The sequence below is a fragment of the Prunus dulcis genome, chromosome 4 (assembly GCF_902201215.1).
Source record: "Prunus dulcis chromosome 4, ALMONDv2, whole genome shotgun sequence".
Lineage (NCBI taxonomy): Eukaryota > Viridiplantae > Streptophyta > Magnoliopsida > Rosales > Rosaceae > Prunus > Prunus dulcis.
Window position 1 is genome coordinate 18,581,063 of NC_047653.1, and position 15,183 is coordinate 18,596,245.

At 38.0% G+C, this 15,183-nt stretch overlaps 1 protein-coding gene and 1 long non-coding RNA gene across 3 annotated transcripts; one reads left to right on the forward strand and one right to left on the reverse strand.

The window, feature by feature from the left end:
- The first annotated feature begins 331 nt into the window (after positions 1 to 331).
- Positions 332 to 2,921, forward strand: LOC117626366. Of its 2 annotated transcripts, XR_004585551.1 has the most exons (5): positions 332 to 1,106; positions 1,258 to 1,667; positions 1,756 to 1,838; positions 2,012 to 2,088; positions 2,527 to 2,921. It is a non-coding gene; the product is annotated as an uncharacterized LOC117626366 (long non-coding RNA). The 2 variants fall into 2 exon arrangements; XR_004585550.1 differs by having other exon boundaries at positions 693 to 1,106; positions 1,258 to 1,838.
- Positions 2,922 to 6,958: 4,037 nt separating this feature from the next.
- LOC117625561 lies at positions 6,959 to 14,980 on the reverse strand. Its single transcript, XM_034357101.1, has 3 exons — positions 14,819 to 14,980; positions 14,433 to 14,700; positions 6,959 to 7,131 (listed from the first exon to the last, which is right to left on the reverse strand). The coding sequence occupies exons 1-3, from the start codon at positions 14,978 to 14,980 to the stop codon at positions 6,959 to 6,961; spliced, it is 603 nt and encodes a 200-aa protein (XP_034212992.1).
- Between the last annotated feature and the right edge of the window lie 203 nt (positions 14,981 to 15,183).

Here is a 15,183-nt window from a genome sequence, read left to right on the forward strand (position 1 = left end):
TAGCTAGGCATCTGAAAGTGAAAGATAAACCGTGTGGGCCACCTGGGAAGAGCTTTTCCACCAAACTGCGACTTTCCGAGAAGCTCTCCTTTTCTCTTTATTCCATTATTGCCTTTACTAGAACCTCTTCTCCACTAATAACACTATAGCATCTTCTCATTGTTTTCAGTTTGGACGGGATGGAAATCAGATAATTAAAGAAAGAAAGCAGAGGATCCGTCTTGGAAAGTTCCTTTCTTTTTCTATGTAAATTCCTTTGTTTTCTCAATAACCAAATAGAGGTATTTATGTCTCAAAGAAAAGCACTTGCTTATTAGCTCTGGAAATTGAGAGAGCAACAACTGGTTTATTGGTTTGCAAATACTCGTCATGGAGATCAATCTTCTTCTTAGCCATCTTTAACACCTTAGTGACGGATCCAAAAATCTTACCTTATATAGTGTAAAAGATAGTGAATGTGGCGATAGGATTTTGGCGGCGACCGAGAGATGGAGGTTAAGGGTTTTGGGGGGAGATTTGAGGGGTTTAAGGTTGAGGAGAAATATAAATGGGGTTTGGAGTAGATGGATTTCGTGATTTTATCTGATAATCTGATTATGTTCCGAATTTGTTAGTGGATCAAATTTGAATGTGGCTACATCCAATCTGATAATAATCCGATCTGTTTTGATATAATATAGTATTTATTTAATTTTTGTAATAAAATATATTGATAGATTAATTTGCTTACTTTTTTATATTTTGAATCCAATGTTTTAATAGCCCAATTGATATTCAAATCCCTAAACCCAACTTTACCCCTAAGTCTAAAGCCCAACTTCGCAGCCCCAATAAAAACCCTACCTCTCTTCCACTAAATCCTATCATTCTCCTCTCGCTTCAGCCGCCTCCATCTAAACTTCTCTCTCTCTCTCAAAGTTTCTCTTCTTCATGGCTAGCTCTTTCTTCTCTGTCTATCTTTTTCTTGACAGAGTTGGAAATGAAAAGTAAGAGTGAAGGAACACAAGAAGCGTGCTCTTCTTCTTCTTCTTCCTCAGGTGCGCAGCGGTTCTTGAGTTTCAGGGATGAGGTCGTACAACTATAATGTCTATGACGAGCCCATAAAGGTAGTGGTCACTCAAAACTTGATCATAACCATATCCATAGCTAGCCAGCCAAGCTAGCCTAACAGTTTTTGTTGTTGTTGCATATATTTCTTGATTGGTATCTTTAATTTTTAATTGAATTTTTAATTAGCTAGTTTCTTTTCTTCTATAGGCTACTTCAGAATCAGCAGAGTGGATATTTTTAGCCACTAACCTTGGCCTAGAGATGTTGTCAGCTGCTTGTGATCAGGTTCCTCCCCAAGAAAAACCCATTATGCACTATTTGGTATGCTGTTGGCTATTGCAGCTGTGCTCATTTCCATCTGGGAGCTTACAGCATACCAAATAGTGCATAGTGGGGTTTTTTTGGAACTCTTCCTGACATTTATGGACTAGTTGCTGGCATATCACATTGCATTTGCTGTATAGTTCAGTATGTTTACTGCCTTCGGCATGCTAATAATCCTTTCAAAGCATCCCTTTTGCCTGCCATATTTCTTCTCTGTTTAGGTGGTTCAAAACTAAGTAATAACCGAAGGAACGCCAATACCGCTGATAACATCTTGAGAAAGCCTTTGGATGGTAATTCCTCTACCTCTACCTCTACAATTACTAGCACTTCACGTTCAAGCCCGCTATTTCAGGCTCAACGGGGTCTTCTTCGATTCAGGTGGAAAGCCCCTCGGATGCGCTGGACTACCACTCTACATGCTCGCTTTGTTCATGCTGTTAACCTTTTGGGTGGCCATGAAAGTGAGAACTAGTCCTTGCTTTCTTCTTTAATTATCCTTTGTTTATTGTCTTCAACAACTTACAGGTAAAAACAAAAAGAAAATGGAAAAGAAGAGGACTTGTTATGATTTTTTCTCCTGTTAAATCCTTTTCTTTTTCTGTTAAATTAATAATGTTGTGGGTTTATACATTAGGTGCTACACCAGAGTCAGTTCTTGAGCTTATGGATGTCAAAGATCTCACCTAGGCACATGTCAGATCTCATTTACTGGTGAGCTAATCATTTAACACTAGCTAGTTTTCTTAACGATCATCATTTCTTTAATTAAATGTGTGTTCTTCTTGTACCTTTGACTATATGCATTATAGCTAGCACGCATGTTTGGCTTTTCTTCTGGCTCCCATCTTTCCTTTTCATCTTAATGTGGCTGTTGAAGTTGAGACACTAATATTACGTACCAAAGAAGCTTAAGTAAAGATGCAGTGTACGAAATTTGCAATTTCAGGGGTCTTAGTGAAATTCTCCCTAGAATATTGTACATCATTCGTATAAAATGTTTGAGCTATTTAGTTATATGCCAATTCTTAGCACGAATGAAATAGATAAATCCTATATCATTTAATTTTTATTAACAAACCCAAAAAAACCCATAAAATGGCAAATGGCCCTATTGAAGTGGTTTGTGAATGAGGCTTTCCTCCCTTGAAGGTCAAGGTTTGAGTCTCTTCATGCACACTGAATTTCGGAACTTTTTTAAGTTGAGGGCAACATAGTTGGTTACCAGTGAGGGGGCGGTGGTGGGAGGCTGGGAGGTGCTGGCTGACGATGGGCACGTCGGTGGTGGCTGGGATGAGGTGATGGCTGAGCAGCAGCAGCGAGTGTAGCAACTGCTGATGCATTGGGCAGTGGCGGCTGGCTTGAAGGCGGATTGATGGAGGTGGACATGTGGCTTGACTTCGATGTAGTGGCATTATGTGTAATTTTGATATTTTTTAATTATATTATTGTAAAATTAGGTACCACTTTTTGGTTATTGGCTTTATGCTAATTAGGTAAAATTGAAGAAATCAGAAGAAAAACAAGATTCGGATCTTCTGCTTTGATTTTCTCTGTTAGGATCTGCTTGACTTTTATTTCCCACACACCACGTCATTTAAATTTCAATCCAAAAGATTTAAAGTTGATGCATCAAATAAATAAAATAGATTTCCTAATTAAAACATCAAATTTGTGTAAATATTGTTAGAGATAAGAACTACATTTGTTACATAGTGGTATATAACAAATAAATTGACGTGGAACGTAACGAATTTAATATTTTCAAAGGGGTTCAAAACAGAAACATTTAAAAGATTGAGACTAAGCTAAAATAGGATCCATAGTAACTCCGTTAGGAGTAAGAACACTTAGAAAAGAATGATACCTAACAGCACAGAAACAAAGCACATAATTTACCTACCCCAAGATGTGAAACTTCTAAATATGCCCATCATGAAAATTCTAAAATTAAAAGAAATGTTGTAAAGTATAAAGTAGTGGAGCCCACTTACTATTTGTTTGTAGACTTTGGTGCATGATTGTATTGTAGATTCACGGGTGTGTATTGTAGATTCACGGGTGTTATCCACCATTTCCCTATAAAAGGCTTCTCTCTATGCAAAGAGAGACCATGATCTGAGAAGAAGAGAATAGAAGGAAGAAAGAAGAAAATAGAGTCAGAGTCAGAGAGAAGAGAAAGAGTGGAGTCTATCTGAGGAGAAATTCTGTCAGTGTAAACACCACAAAGAGAAATATAATTTCACTCCCAATATTACAGTGGTACTTCTCATCCTCTTAATTTTCTAGTTTTATAACAAGAAAAAAAAAAGAAAAAAAAAGTGAAGGAAGTATACACCCAATAGTTGAAGGTGAATTACTGTTTCGTTAATATGCTGAGAGACTGAACGTATACAATAAGTTTGAGGTCGGTTCTTTTAATAGCGGCCTTGGAAATTTGACAATCCGAAAACCAGTTTCTCACTCTCAAATGGGAGACAAAAATAGGTCAGAGATTTACATAACCGCACAACCAACAAATTGCAAAATTTGATCCTCTCCATGACTTCTCTTCTATTAATTTAGCAAACATTTTCAAAACCAATACATCACATTATTTAAAAGCAAATAATATACCCGTGAATAATTTACCTAGTGAATTGGACATAACTAGAAACTAAAGATATACAACAACAACAACAACAACAAAGAGTTGTGGGTAAACTACTGGAAATTGGGTTTTAGAAGAAACTTTTTCCTAATGCATCTTACGAATGGTTTCTAGCATGTATATAAAAAACAATAGATTAGGCGTAAATTTGTTTTTAGGCATGGAAGTACAATTGGTATGAAGCATGCCTAACTAGCTTCAGCATTTGTTTAGCCTTACTCCTAATTCGATACTAAGATGCTAAATAAAATTTGTTCATATGCATTGTGGAAGGAAAATATCTACGGATCCAAGGTCAAATAATTAAGCCAATCAATTTGGGAATTATTTGATTCTTACCAAATCAAATCCCTAATTAAATCAATCTCTCCAAATTGGGGAAGAATAATTCCTTTCTATCTGTGGAATTATTCTTCCGAAACACTAGCCTCCGAGGCTCCTATAAATACATGGTTACACCAAGGATTGAGGTACGTCTAAACTTCTATTTCAAACTCTTCAGAAATCCCTTCTCACAAACCCTAGCTGCCACACTCTTTTTCTCTCTCACACAAGGCTCTGGCTACCACACACGGCACTGGTCACCCGGTTCTCCCCAAGAGAAATCTCCATACCCTTTGTTAGCTATTGTTTTTCCTACAAACTAGGGGTGGGCACTCAAACCGGCAAACCGGAAATCCGAGCCGAACCGCACCAACAAAAAGGGAACAAAAATTGAGTTGACAAAAAAGTCAACAACCAGTCAAAAACTGAACCGGACTGATTTGGACTGCTTTTGGATTTGGTTCTATGTCTTCAAAAATGGGATCGGGCCGAACCGAACCGGTCAAATTAAATAATATATAATTTTAATATTTATTTATATTCAATACTATATTTTTAATCTCATAACTAATATTTATCCAAGTTCAATTTCAAAACATATCTCTTTTCTAGCTTTAATATGTATTTTTATATGAAATTAAATAATTTATTATTTTTTCAAGTAAAATAAAATAAATTTTCAGTTGAAATTTGTATTAAAAAATAATTTGAAAAAAATAATTTTAATAATCCGGTTCAAAATTGAACTGGACCAAAATCAGATAATTTTTGAAATTCTTTTGTTAAAACCGAACCAAACCAAACTGGATAAATAGTACCGAATTCGGTTCTAATTTGAGGCAAAAATCGGTTCAAACCGAACCGTGCCCACCCCTACTACAAACACACGACCTAACTTAGGCATCGGAGGGCCTTTAGCTAACACTCCCGGGTGTGGTCTTCTACTTCATATTGTTTTGCAGGGAGAAAGAGAAGTGAAGTGGGAGAAGGGATCTTCAGACAAATATTCTTAGGGATGAAAATCGCTCCTAAAAATTGGTGCTTTCATTGAGAGATTCCATATATACTCAATGCGATGCTCTCGAATCTTTGTCAAGGAAAATCTGTTTCTTTACCTCCATTGAAGACGATTTACTTTCTAGTTCAAGCTTCTTTAACAGAGTATTTTTAGAGCGTTATGTCCCCCGGACATAACATACTGGTGACGGCCCTTACCTCTGTTTAAGATGAGTTACTTTTGAGTATGACTTACTTTTGAGTATAAGCTTATCCAACAGAATATTTTTCGAGCATTATTTGCCCCGAACATACACATACAGGTGACGACCCTTACCTCCATGGGAGATAAGTTACTTTCGAGTACAAGCTTATCAATGGAGTATTTTATGAGAGCTATGTCTCCAAACATACACTTACAAGATGCAATGCGAATTGAAGATTGAAAAAAACTGAAAATTCCATATCAAAGCAGCCAATCGGCCAAGTTCTAAAAGCCACTTATTGAAAACATTACAAAGTTCAAAAATAGCAAGAAGGGCTACATCTATTGGCAGATAACCTTTAGCCGACTACCCCCTCTGCTACCTCATGATCAGCTGCGTTGACAACAACCTCAGTTTGCTCAACCGGCACCATCTACTTGGCAGCCCCAGCTACTTGCTCCTCCGCATCTGCCTTGACCTCATCAGCTGCGCCATCCTTGGCATCATCTTCCTTTACTGCAGCTTCATCAACCATATGCTCCTCAACTGCTTCTACATCTACAACATTGATCTGCTCACTTTGAGCAAGGGGCAAGTCAAGATAGAGTTGCTCAGCATCTTCATCTTCGATGGGGTGACAGGGAGAAGCACCATTCCTGCAGTCTAAGTATCCCAGCTTGTACGCGTTAGCAGTAATCTCATACTTGGACGCTTTCGTGGCTTCAACATGGGTGTCAAACTTAACAAGCAGCTTCTCCCGATTTTGGGCCAAGGCATTTTCTTGCTTATCTAAGGAAAGGCTCGACAATGTGTCAAGGTCGCCAAAGTGAAATACGTGGTCAACTAGCTTGACAGAAAGTTCGTTTCGCGCAACTGAAGGACTCTTTGCTCGAGCAGATGACTCTTTAGCTCTCTTGGCCATAACTTGCAACATTAAGTCAACTTCGCACTTGATTGTTCCTGGCTTCACAGATGAGTTGTGATTGATGGACAAAGGTACAATCCTCTCAGTTTGATCCTCGGATTGGCGCAGACGCCCCAAACCTTATTTCTCAGCAGCCTCTTTATAGGCAAATGAAGAAAGAGCAACTCCCATAGGGCAGAGACTTGAGCAAAATATCTCGGACCTCCTGTATGCCATTGACCTTCTTGCTGTTCTCACTGATGAGGTGCTTGATCCCAGCAGATGAAGAATGAGCAACTCCTACAGGGACCTTCTCAGCAAACGAGACCTTTTTTGAGGAAGACTTGCTCGTGGTAGAAGGAGGTCTCCGCTTCTTTTGCCATAGAGGCGCATCTCTTAATCGTGAGGTTGTAGCTTTATCTCAGGCGGATCTATCGTCAGCCTTCCTTTTCTCAAGGAGCTCAGTCAAGAACTCCTCCTGCTTAGTTGGCAGATTGCCTAAGTCTAAGCCATGTAGCTTCCATCTTTCAACATCTTCGGTATAGGGACACCACCGCCCTCCTTCCGATGTTCGCTCAGTAACCAACGCCATTCATGGAACCTAACAGGGATGTTCAGAGCTTGCTGAACTTTAGTCATGTTCGGGCCGAGATCGAGTTTCTTGCGAATGTCATTTTCTACAAGCAGAAGATGGAGTCAGTTAGATACACATTAAAGAATTCCAGAAAGACTATAGTAGACCAATGGGGTGCAACTTACCATCGCAGTAAGTGAGCGGAACGAGTGGACCATCCTCTACCTCCCCTTCCCACCTGGTGCTGACCTCATCCACTTAGGAGCCCAAGTCACATAAGGAAGCCTAGTTACAACTAGACAGCCCAACAATTAATTCAGACATCCTCTATGCCACCGCGCGCCATGAGAAGCGGGGCATTTGTGGAAGCAAAATATCTACGGATCCTATGTCAAATAATTAAGCCAATCAATTTGAGAATTAATTGACCAAATTGGGAATTATGTGATTCTTATCCTAATTGGGGATTTGATCAATCAAATCCCTAATTAAATTAATCTCTCCAAATTGGGGAAGAATAAATCCTTTCCATATGTGAAATTATTTTTCCGAAACCCTACCCTCCGAGGCTCCTATAAATACATGGCTACACCAAGGATTGAGGTATGTCTAAACTTCTGTCTGAAACTCTGCAAAAATCCTCTCTCACAAACCCTAGCCGCCATCCTTTTTCTCTCTATCTCACACAAGACTCCGGCCACACACGCAGCTTCAACCACCTAGTTCTCCTCGAGAGAAATCTCCGTACCCTTTGTTAGCTATTGTCTTTCCTACAAACACTCAACTTAGGCATCGGAGGGCCTTTGGCCAACCACCCCCCCTCTCCCGGTGTGGTCTTTTACTCCATATTGTTTTGTAGGGAGAAAAAGAAGTGAAGAGGGAGAAGGGATCTTCAGACGAAAATTCTTAGGGACGAAAATCGTTCCTCCATGCATAACAATCAAATGACTATGCATGAAAAAAAAGAAACAACCAGAGTAACTCCATTAACAACACTAAGAAAAGAATGGTACCCTTCAACACATAATCGAACCCACGTTATTTACCTACCTGATGAAACGAACTTCTAAATATGCACAACATGTAAATTATTAGGGGGGTGACCATTTACATTGTAATAAGATAGGTGAAAATTCCATAATTCAAGGGAGAAAAAAAAAGAGGACAAGGTATATGTCTAATGGACGTAGGTAAAGTACTATTTTTTTAAGAGATATTTAGTGATATACCCATTTCTAGCACTAATATTATAAATAAACCCTACACAATTGAATTCCTATAAACAAACCCAAAAAAAAACCCAAAAAATGATAGCTAGCCTTATTGAATTTAATATTGATTATTAAATTACTTTGATGCCCTATTGAGTGCTTTGGGTATTTTTATGAGATTTTGGGGTTGGGCTTGTTTTAAGAAATTGATGGCAGTTTTGTAATTTATAAGAAGTTAAAAGCTTTTTTGTTATGTTATAAATGGGCTTTGGGTGTGTTTCTAAAGTCCATTTTATATAGGGTATTTTTATAATTTGGGCTTCCATATTGGGTATAATAGTGAATCTCCCTTTTTTTAATAGGTTGATAGAGTGCACATATACAATAAGTTTCTGAAGGTCGGTTCTTTTTATATGCTCAGAGAGTGCGCATAAGATATGTAGCTGCCCTGAATTTTTATTTTTATTTTTTCGGGAAAACACTGGTTTCCCAAGATGACAATGAGTAAATACATGAGAGGACACACCAAGAATTGTCAATTTTTCATTATGAGGTTCGACAGATAACCTACCTACATCCTCGGATAGAATTATCAATTTTTCACTATGAGAATAGTAACCGCACAAAATACATATTTAGTTAAATCAACATAACCCAATATAACAGTGAAGAGTTTTATACCCAAACCTGAGTCCCTTGTACACCCACTCACAGTACTTCCTAAAACTCACTGTTACTCCAGACGAGATATATCCTTCCTTGAACCTTTGATGAACCCAGTTAACTCCTAGCTAGAACATCCTACAGGAGTTCATGGATTGCTTGCTTGCACACTACTACAATTTAGTTAAACCACGACTCAAAATAGACGACGGTTCACTTTAAAACCGTTGTTGTGTTTCAAAAGACGACAGTTTTACAAAACCATCGTAATATTTCATCTTATACAACCCTAAAATGGGTTGATTTTTAAAACCTGGTGCTTGTCAATTAACAAGCTTCGTCTTTTAAAACACACTAAACAAAAGGAGCCGCTTAAGTGAATTCGCCCTCGACCTAAAATTCAGATTTCCCCCTGTCTGTGTGAAAACCTTATCTCTCCCACCTTGAAACCTCCTAAGCTCTTCTCTCTCCTTCCTTGAAACCCTCTCTGAAACACTCCCTCTCTCACCTTTCTACTCCTCATATGTACCTACTAGCCATCGACGTCGTGATGTCATCAACGCCGCAACGCCATTGACATAGCAATGCTGTCGACACCATCGTCTTCTTCGCATCAGTCGTCACCAGCAGCCATCGACTCCATCTTCATCCCAGACTTCGTCGACACTAGCAATGCCGTGAGTTGACACCACCACCAAGAAGACATACAACCTCTTCGACAGAAAAGAAATCAGAGAGACAAAGGCGAAGAGGTGACGATCATCGTCTATCTCTCAATGGCTCTCTCTTGCCGGAGCTCACTTTCTTGTTGTCTCTCTTTCTCCAGCTCGCTCGATCTCTCTTGCTAGCTACTCCATGAGAGCCTCCCTTCCTCCATTCCACAGGTAAGAACTCTTATTCTCTTAGGATTATTTTCAATAATTTTTGAAGAATCAATTTCCATATCCCTAATATGATTTAGGGTTAAAATATTTTGGTTGTCTAATTGTAAATTATTTGGGCAAATTGTTATATTTTTGTAAATATTTTCGACTTATATAGAAATTAAGGCAACTTTTCTGATTTTTTTTTTTAAAATTTTTGTTTTAGGGATTATATATGTGTGAATCAGAAAGGTGAGAATCTACAAAAATATAACTTCTATTGTGATGCCCTTCTGTGGTTATCGCTATGCTCTTCAAAATTTTCCTTGACTTATATATGCCCCATGATCTTAGTCCCCTATTTATGAATTTGGTATCCCGAAAAGGCCTTATCTCCTCAAAGCTGAAAGACTTTAACCATGGCACCCTCCATGTCCTGTCTGTTGCTCCTCTGCCGCTGCATTGGTATTCTCCAAATTCCACAGTCCTGTAAATGCAAAGTTTTTATGAGCTTCAATACTGTTTAGTTTCATTTGTACTTAATTGTTGTGTGACGTCGTTGAAATGGGTTTACCCACCATTGTCTCTACATAAAGTTTTTAAGTTTGTTTAGACTATTAAGAATTCATATTTTTCTTGTTATATTTATTTAGCCTGCTAGATTTGCATCTGTTATATTGATAGTTTGCATTGATTTTTCTTGTTATATTTATTTTTCAAATTACTTCCATTACAATTGAACCTAGTGTGGAAGTGGAGGTTACAATCGCAGACTCTTAAACTGGACGTGTTTTCAGTGTAGCCATCCTACCTAAAATTGAGCTTGTTTGTTGTGTTCTAATTTTGAATTTAAAGACTTGGTAGTGTTGTTTCCAATTTTCTTGATCTGCCAAATATGAAGTCTACACTTACTTGAATGTGACTTTGGTAGTAGTAGTGTGATCTAGTCTCATCCAAGAGTGTATCTTGTGTCTCCAACACCCTTACTTTGCATTCCATATACTCCAGGTACTGCAGCCACTGAGATCTAAAATTGCATACCAATTACTTACGGAATATTGCAATTTACATAATTTTAATTTGAATCTTTTCTGAAAAGTTGAACTTTATTTTTGTTAAAGCTTATAACTTATGTCTGCTTGGTTGTGAGAATCTGAAAGGTGAGTGAAGTTTGCATTTCTCCAATTCTATGGTTGTGTTGTGTTTCTCTTATTTACTGTTGGATAATATGCTGTTGTTGGACAAAAGACCAACCACTTGATCTTTTACACGTAACCCATCTTGTTTCTTCTATGTTTTTTTTTAGAGGCTTGTCCTTAATTTAATTCTTTATACAGAAAACATGTAAGTGTCTCTGCCTTGAGTCTGAATATCCAATCTTTTGTTTTGTGCTGTCATGGGAAATAGGCCTTGTGTGTGTTTACTTGATTAGTGGCTTAGAGACAATAGATTGACTTCTATAATTATCTGGATTGTATATCTCACTATTACATTATTTTGGATTGCTAAGCAGTTTCCTATGCTATGGAAGTGGTTCTAACTAGGGCTGGCAATGGGTCGTGTCATGTCAAGATTATATACGTGTTAGGAATGCACAATCCAAACTCAACCCGTTTAATAAATGTGTCATGCATGGGTTGACCCATTAAGTTCTCGGGCTAGTTTCGGGTCGTATCGAGTTCACTCGCTATGTGGTAGCAACTAAAAAACTTTAAAAAAAAAATTAGAAAAATGAAGAATAAACAAATAGAAGGGTTAGTGGGTTAGCGGGTTACATGGGTATTTTAACGGGTTGGTGGGTTACATAGGTATTTTAGCGGGTTGGCGGGTTGACCCGAAACTCAACCATTTAGTAAACGAGTACGTCATTGCGGGTTGACCCAAAAATGGCCTGAATTTTAATCGTGTTGGTTGAACCCGCTAAATTCTCGTGCGGGTTTCGAGTCGTGTAACTGGTCGTGCCCGAAATTGCCACCCTAAGTCTAACGAATCTACTGCTAGCGTGGGGGAAGTAGTGTTGGTTCAACCCACTGTTAAATGCAGGGGAAAAGTGGTGATGATAAAGGTATAGCTCTGTATACATATGGAAAACTTGACTAGAAGGATAATTAGGTATAGGAATTTTGGTGTATTATTGTAATTAGGCTTGCAGCTAGCGACCCTAGAGTACTTTCATTTTTTAGATTTTATTTTGTTCTATTGTACTGTTGATATTCTATTTATGAAAGAAACAATTTTTGAGTATATATGTGTTGCGTGAGTAATAGCATATTTGAGTATATATTTTTGATACTATTGGAAACAAGGAAAAAAAAAACTAAATTGTAAAATTACTACGTCAATTTTACAGTTAATAGACGACAGTATTTCAAGAAACCGTCGCCTTCACAATTAGTGGACGACGGTTTTTTAACAAACCAGACGTCTTTGGATATAAGAAACGACAATTCTTTCAAAAAACTCGTCGTCTTTACATCTAATAGACGACAGTTCTTTCAAAAAAACGGTCATCTTTAAATATGATAGATGACAGTTCTTTCAAAAAAAACCTTCGTCTTTACAACTAATAGACGACGATTTTGAGTAAAAGCGTCATCTTGACAAATAATAGACGATGGGGATTTACCATCGTGGTTTTATGCATTAAAAGATGTCGGTCGATTTCACGACGGTGAATTACCGTTGTTTATTGCGATTTTTGTATCACAAGCAACCCATCCACCCCTTTCCTCTCTCTATCGTGCTATCTCTTCCATGGCTAATTGGAGTCTCCTACACATTTACCCGTAGGTTCTCACTCTCCTTCGCCATTTGGTGCGGCTCACATGCACACACGCGCATGCACCCTCTCCTTTTACCAAACCTTCCTTGTTAATTGCCAAAGCAACAAGACAAATAGTGCGAAGCATTATTCAACCCATGAAGCCATGTGTGTACGCAATATCATTGCCTCAAGCCAGTCGAAAGTGATGTAGGATATGGGTGAATTGAGTATTTGGGTAATTTAGCGGAAGCGAAAATAATGGAAAAATTGAAAATAGATGATAAAAGACGCCTTGGCTTCACACCAAAAGAGTTTTGGCTTCACACCAAGGAGTCTCCAATCTCTGGAAAGTAAACTTTTCTTAATATCTCAAATCTGAATTTTAAAGAACTACATAGGTGAAATTTATAGCAAACTAAAACCTAGAGATGATAGTATAAAAATACCTTACTAAAACAGAAATCCTAATCCACAAAGGAACCAATCCAAATAAATTAGGAAACTTAGATCAAATCCTATTAACATCTAGAAACTAAAAAAACTTAGTGAAACTTAGAAAATCTAGAAATCCTAGTGAAATATGGAATCTAGAAAAACTAGTTTTCCTATTGAAATTTGGAAACTAAGATTTCACCCAAACCATAATGATAATGTTGGATTGGCTTATCGTTTCTTTCTTCCTTCTTTGATAAACCTTAAAAGGTTTGTCATAGATGTCGACATCAATTCCCCCATGCTGAGAAGAGCTCGACTCCGGCGAGATAAAACAGTAGTAACGCTCAAGAATGTCGGGATCAATGCGCTGTAAGTCCTGTTTTGTAATTGAAGTACTATCTGAATTTGGTATGTTCTTCTACTTGACTAGGAACTTCTGATATCCACCTTGTCTGTTAGAGAAGAAAAATCAGATATAGAAAATGGATCTAAATTCTTGGAAGAAGAAGTATTTCCAGAAGCGACACGTTCCTTGTATAGGGCCCAATCTTCAATATTAAAATTGGGATGATCCCAATTTCAGGAGAAAGTTCCAAGATATAGGCATTTGAGCCTATTCACTTCAAAACTTGAAAAGATCTCATACTACGAGATTGCAGCTTCTTTACAACTCCTTGCGGAAATCGTTCTGGCTTAATTGGAAACCATAACAAAATCCCCAACTGAAAATCCTTCAATCTACGATGAACATTAGTGGCCCTTTTATATGTGGCATTGCTTTTGTTAATCCTTTGAGTAATCTCAGCATGTAAGTCATGAATGCGGCGTGCAAATTCATTGGCAGATGCAGATGATCTATCCGAACCTAACATGGGCATGAGGTCTATAGGAGTCCTAGTCGTTATGTTGATTGAATTATTATAAGGAAACATCGAAACAAATTGCCTGAACTTCAATTAACCACCTCGGTTTGCCCATCTGTTTGTGGATGATAATCGGAAGAAAACTGGTGTTTAGTACTCGTCATGTGCCATAAAGTCTTCCAAAAATAACTAATGAATCGAACATCACAATCTGATACTATAGTCTTAGGCACACCATGCAAACGAACAACGTCATTCATGAAAAGTTTAGCCACTTTAGAAGCATCGACTGTCTTGGAACAAGGGATGAAATGGGCATTTTGGAGAAACGGTCCACAACCACAAAGATAGAATCGTGCTTTCTCAGGGTCGTAGGTAGTCCAAGTACAAAATCCATGCTGATATCTTGCCATGGGACATAGGGTGCTGGTAATGGAGTGTATAAACCTGTATTTTGCAACTTTGTGTTTGAGACTTGGCTAATAATATTTGTCTTCCAAAAAAGCAATGGTTGTCTCTCCTAAAATGACTAGCTACTCCACCAGCATGCAACTCCAAGACCAGAAAGTCTCGTACTGATGTGCGGGGAACGCAAAGTTTGTTACCCTTAAAGAGAAAACCATCTTGTAAAACAAACTCATCACTTTTGGATTTGTCTTCTAAAGGTGCATCATATATTTTCCCAAAATCTGGACAGATCGAATAGTCTTCTTTCAATCTTTCAAATCCAGTAACTTCCACACTCATAGTACTCAGAGAAATCTTATGACTAAGAGCATCTGCTGGTTTATTCTCTACACCAGCTTTATGTTTGAACACAAATGTGTACTCTTGAAGGAACTCAACCCACTTTGCATGGCGGGAATTCAATTTCTTTTGTGAACCCAAATATCAGAGAGCCTCATGATCTGAAAACAAATCAAATTCTTGTGGTAACAGATAATGTCTCTATATCTCAAAGATTGAACAACTGCGTAAAAGTCCTTATCACAGGTAGAGCATTTTGCTTGGCTTCATTCAATTTGTCGCTGAAATAAGCCACTGGATGCCCTTCTTGACTCAATACACCCCTTATTCCTACCCCTAATGAGTTACAAGCTACCTCAAAAGGATTTAAGAAATCTTGAAGGCGCATTACTAGAGCCTCAATCATTTTAGCCTTAATCTCCTTGAATGTTTTGCAGCAACATTAGACCAGTGGAATTCTCCCTTCTTCATGCAATCCGTGAGAGGAGTCGTGATTGAACTAAACCCACAAATAAAACGACGATAAAATGTGGCCAATGCATGAAAACTATGCACTTTGTGAATATTTGTCGGTTTTGGCCAATTAACAATGGCCTTTACCTTTTCTAG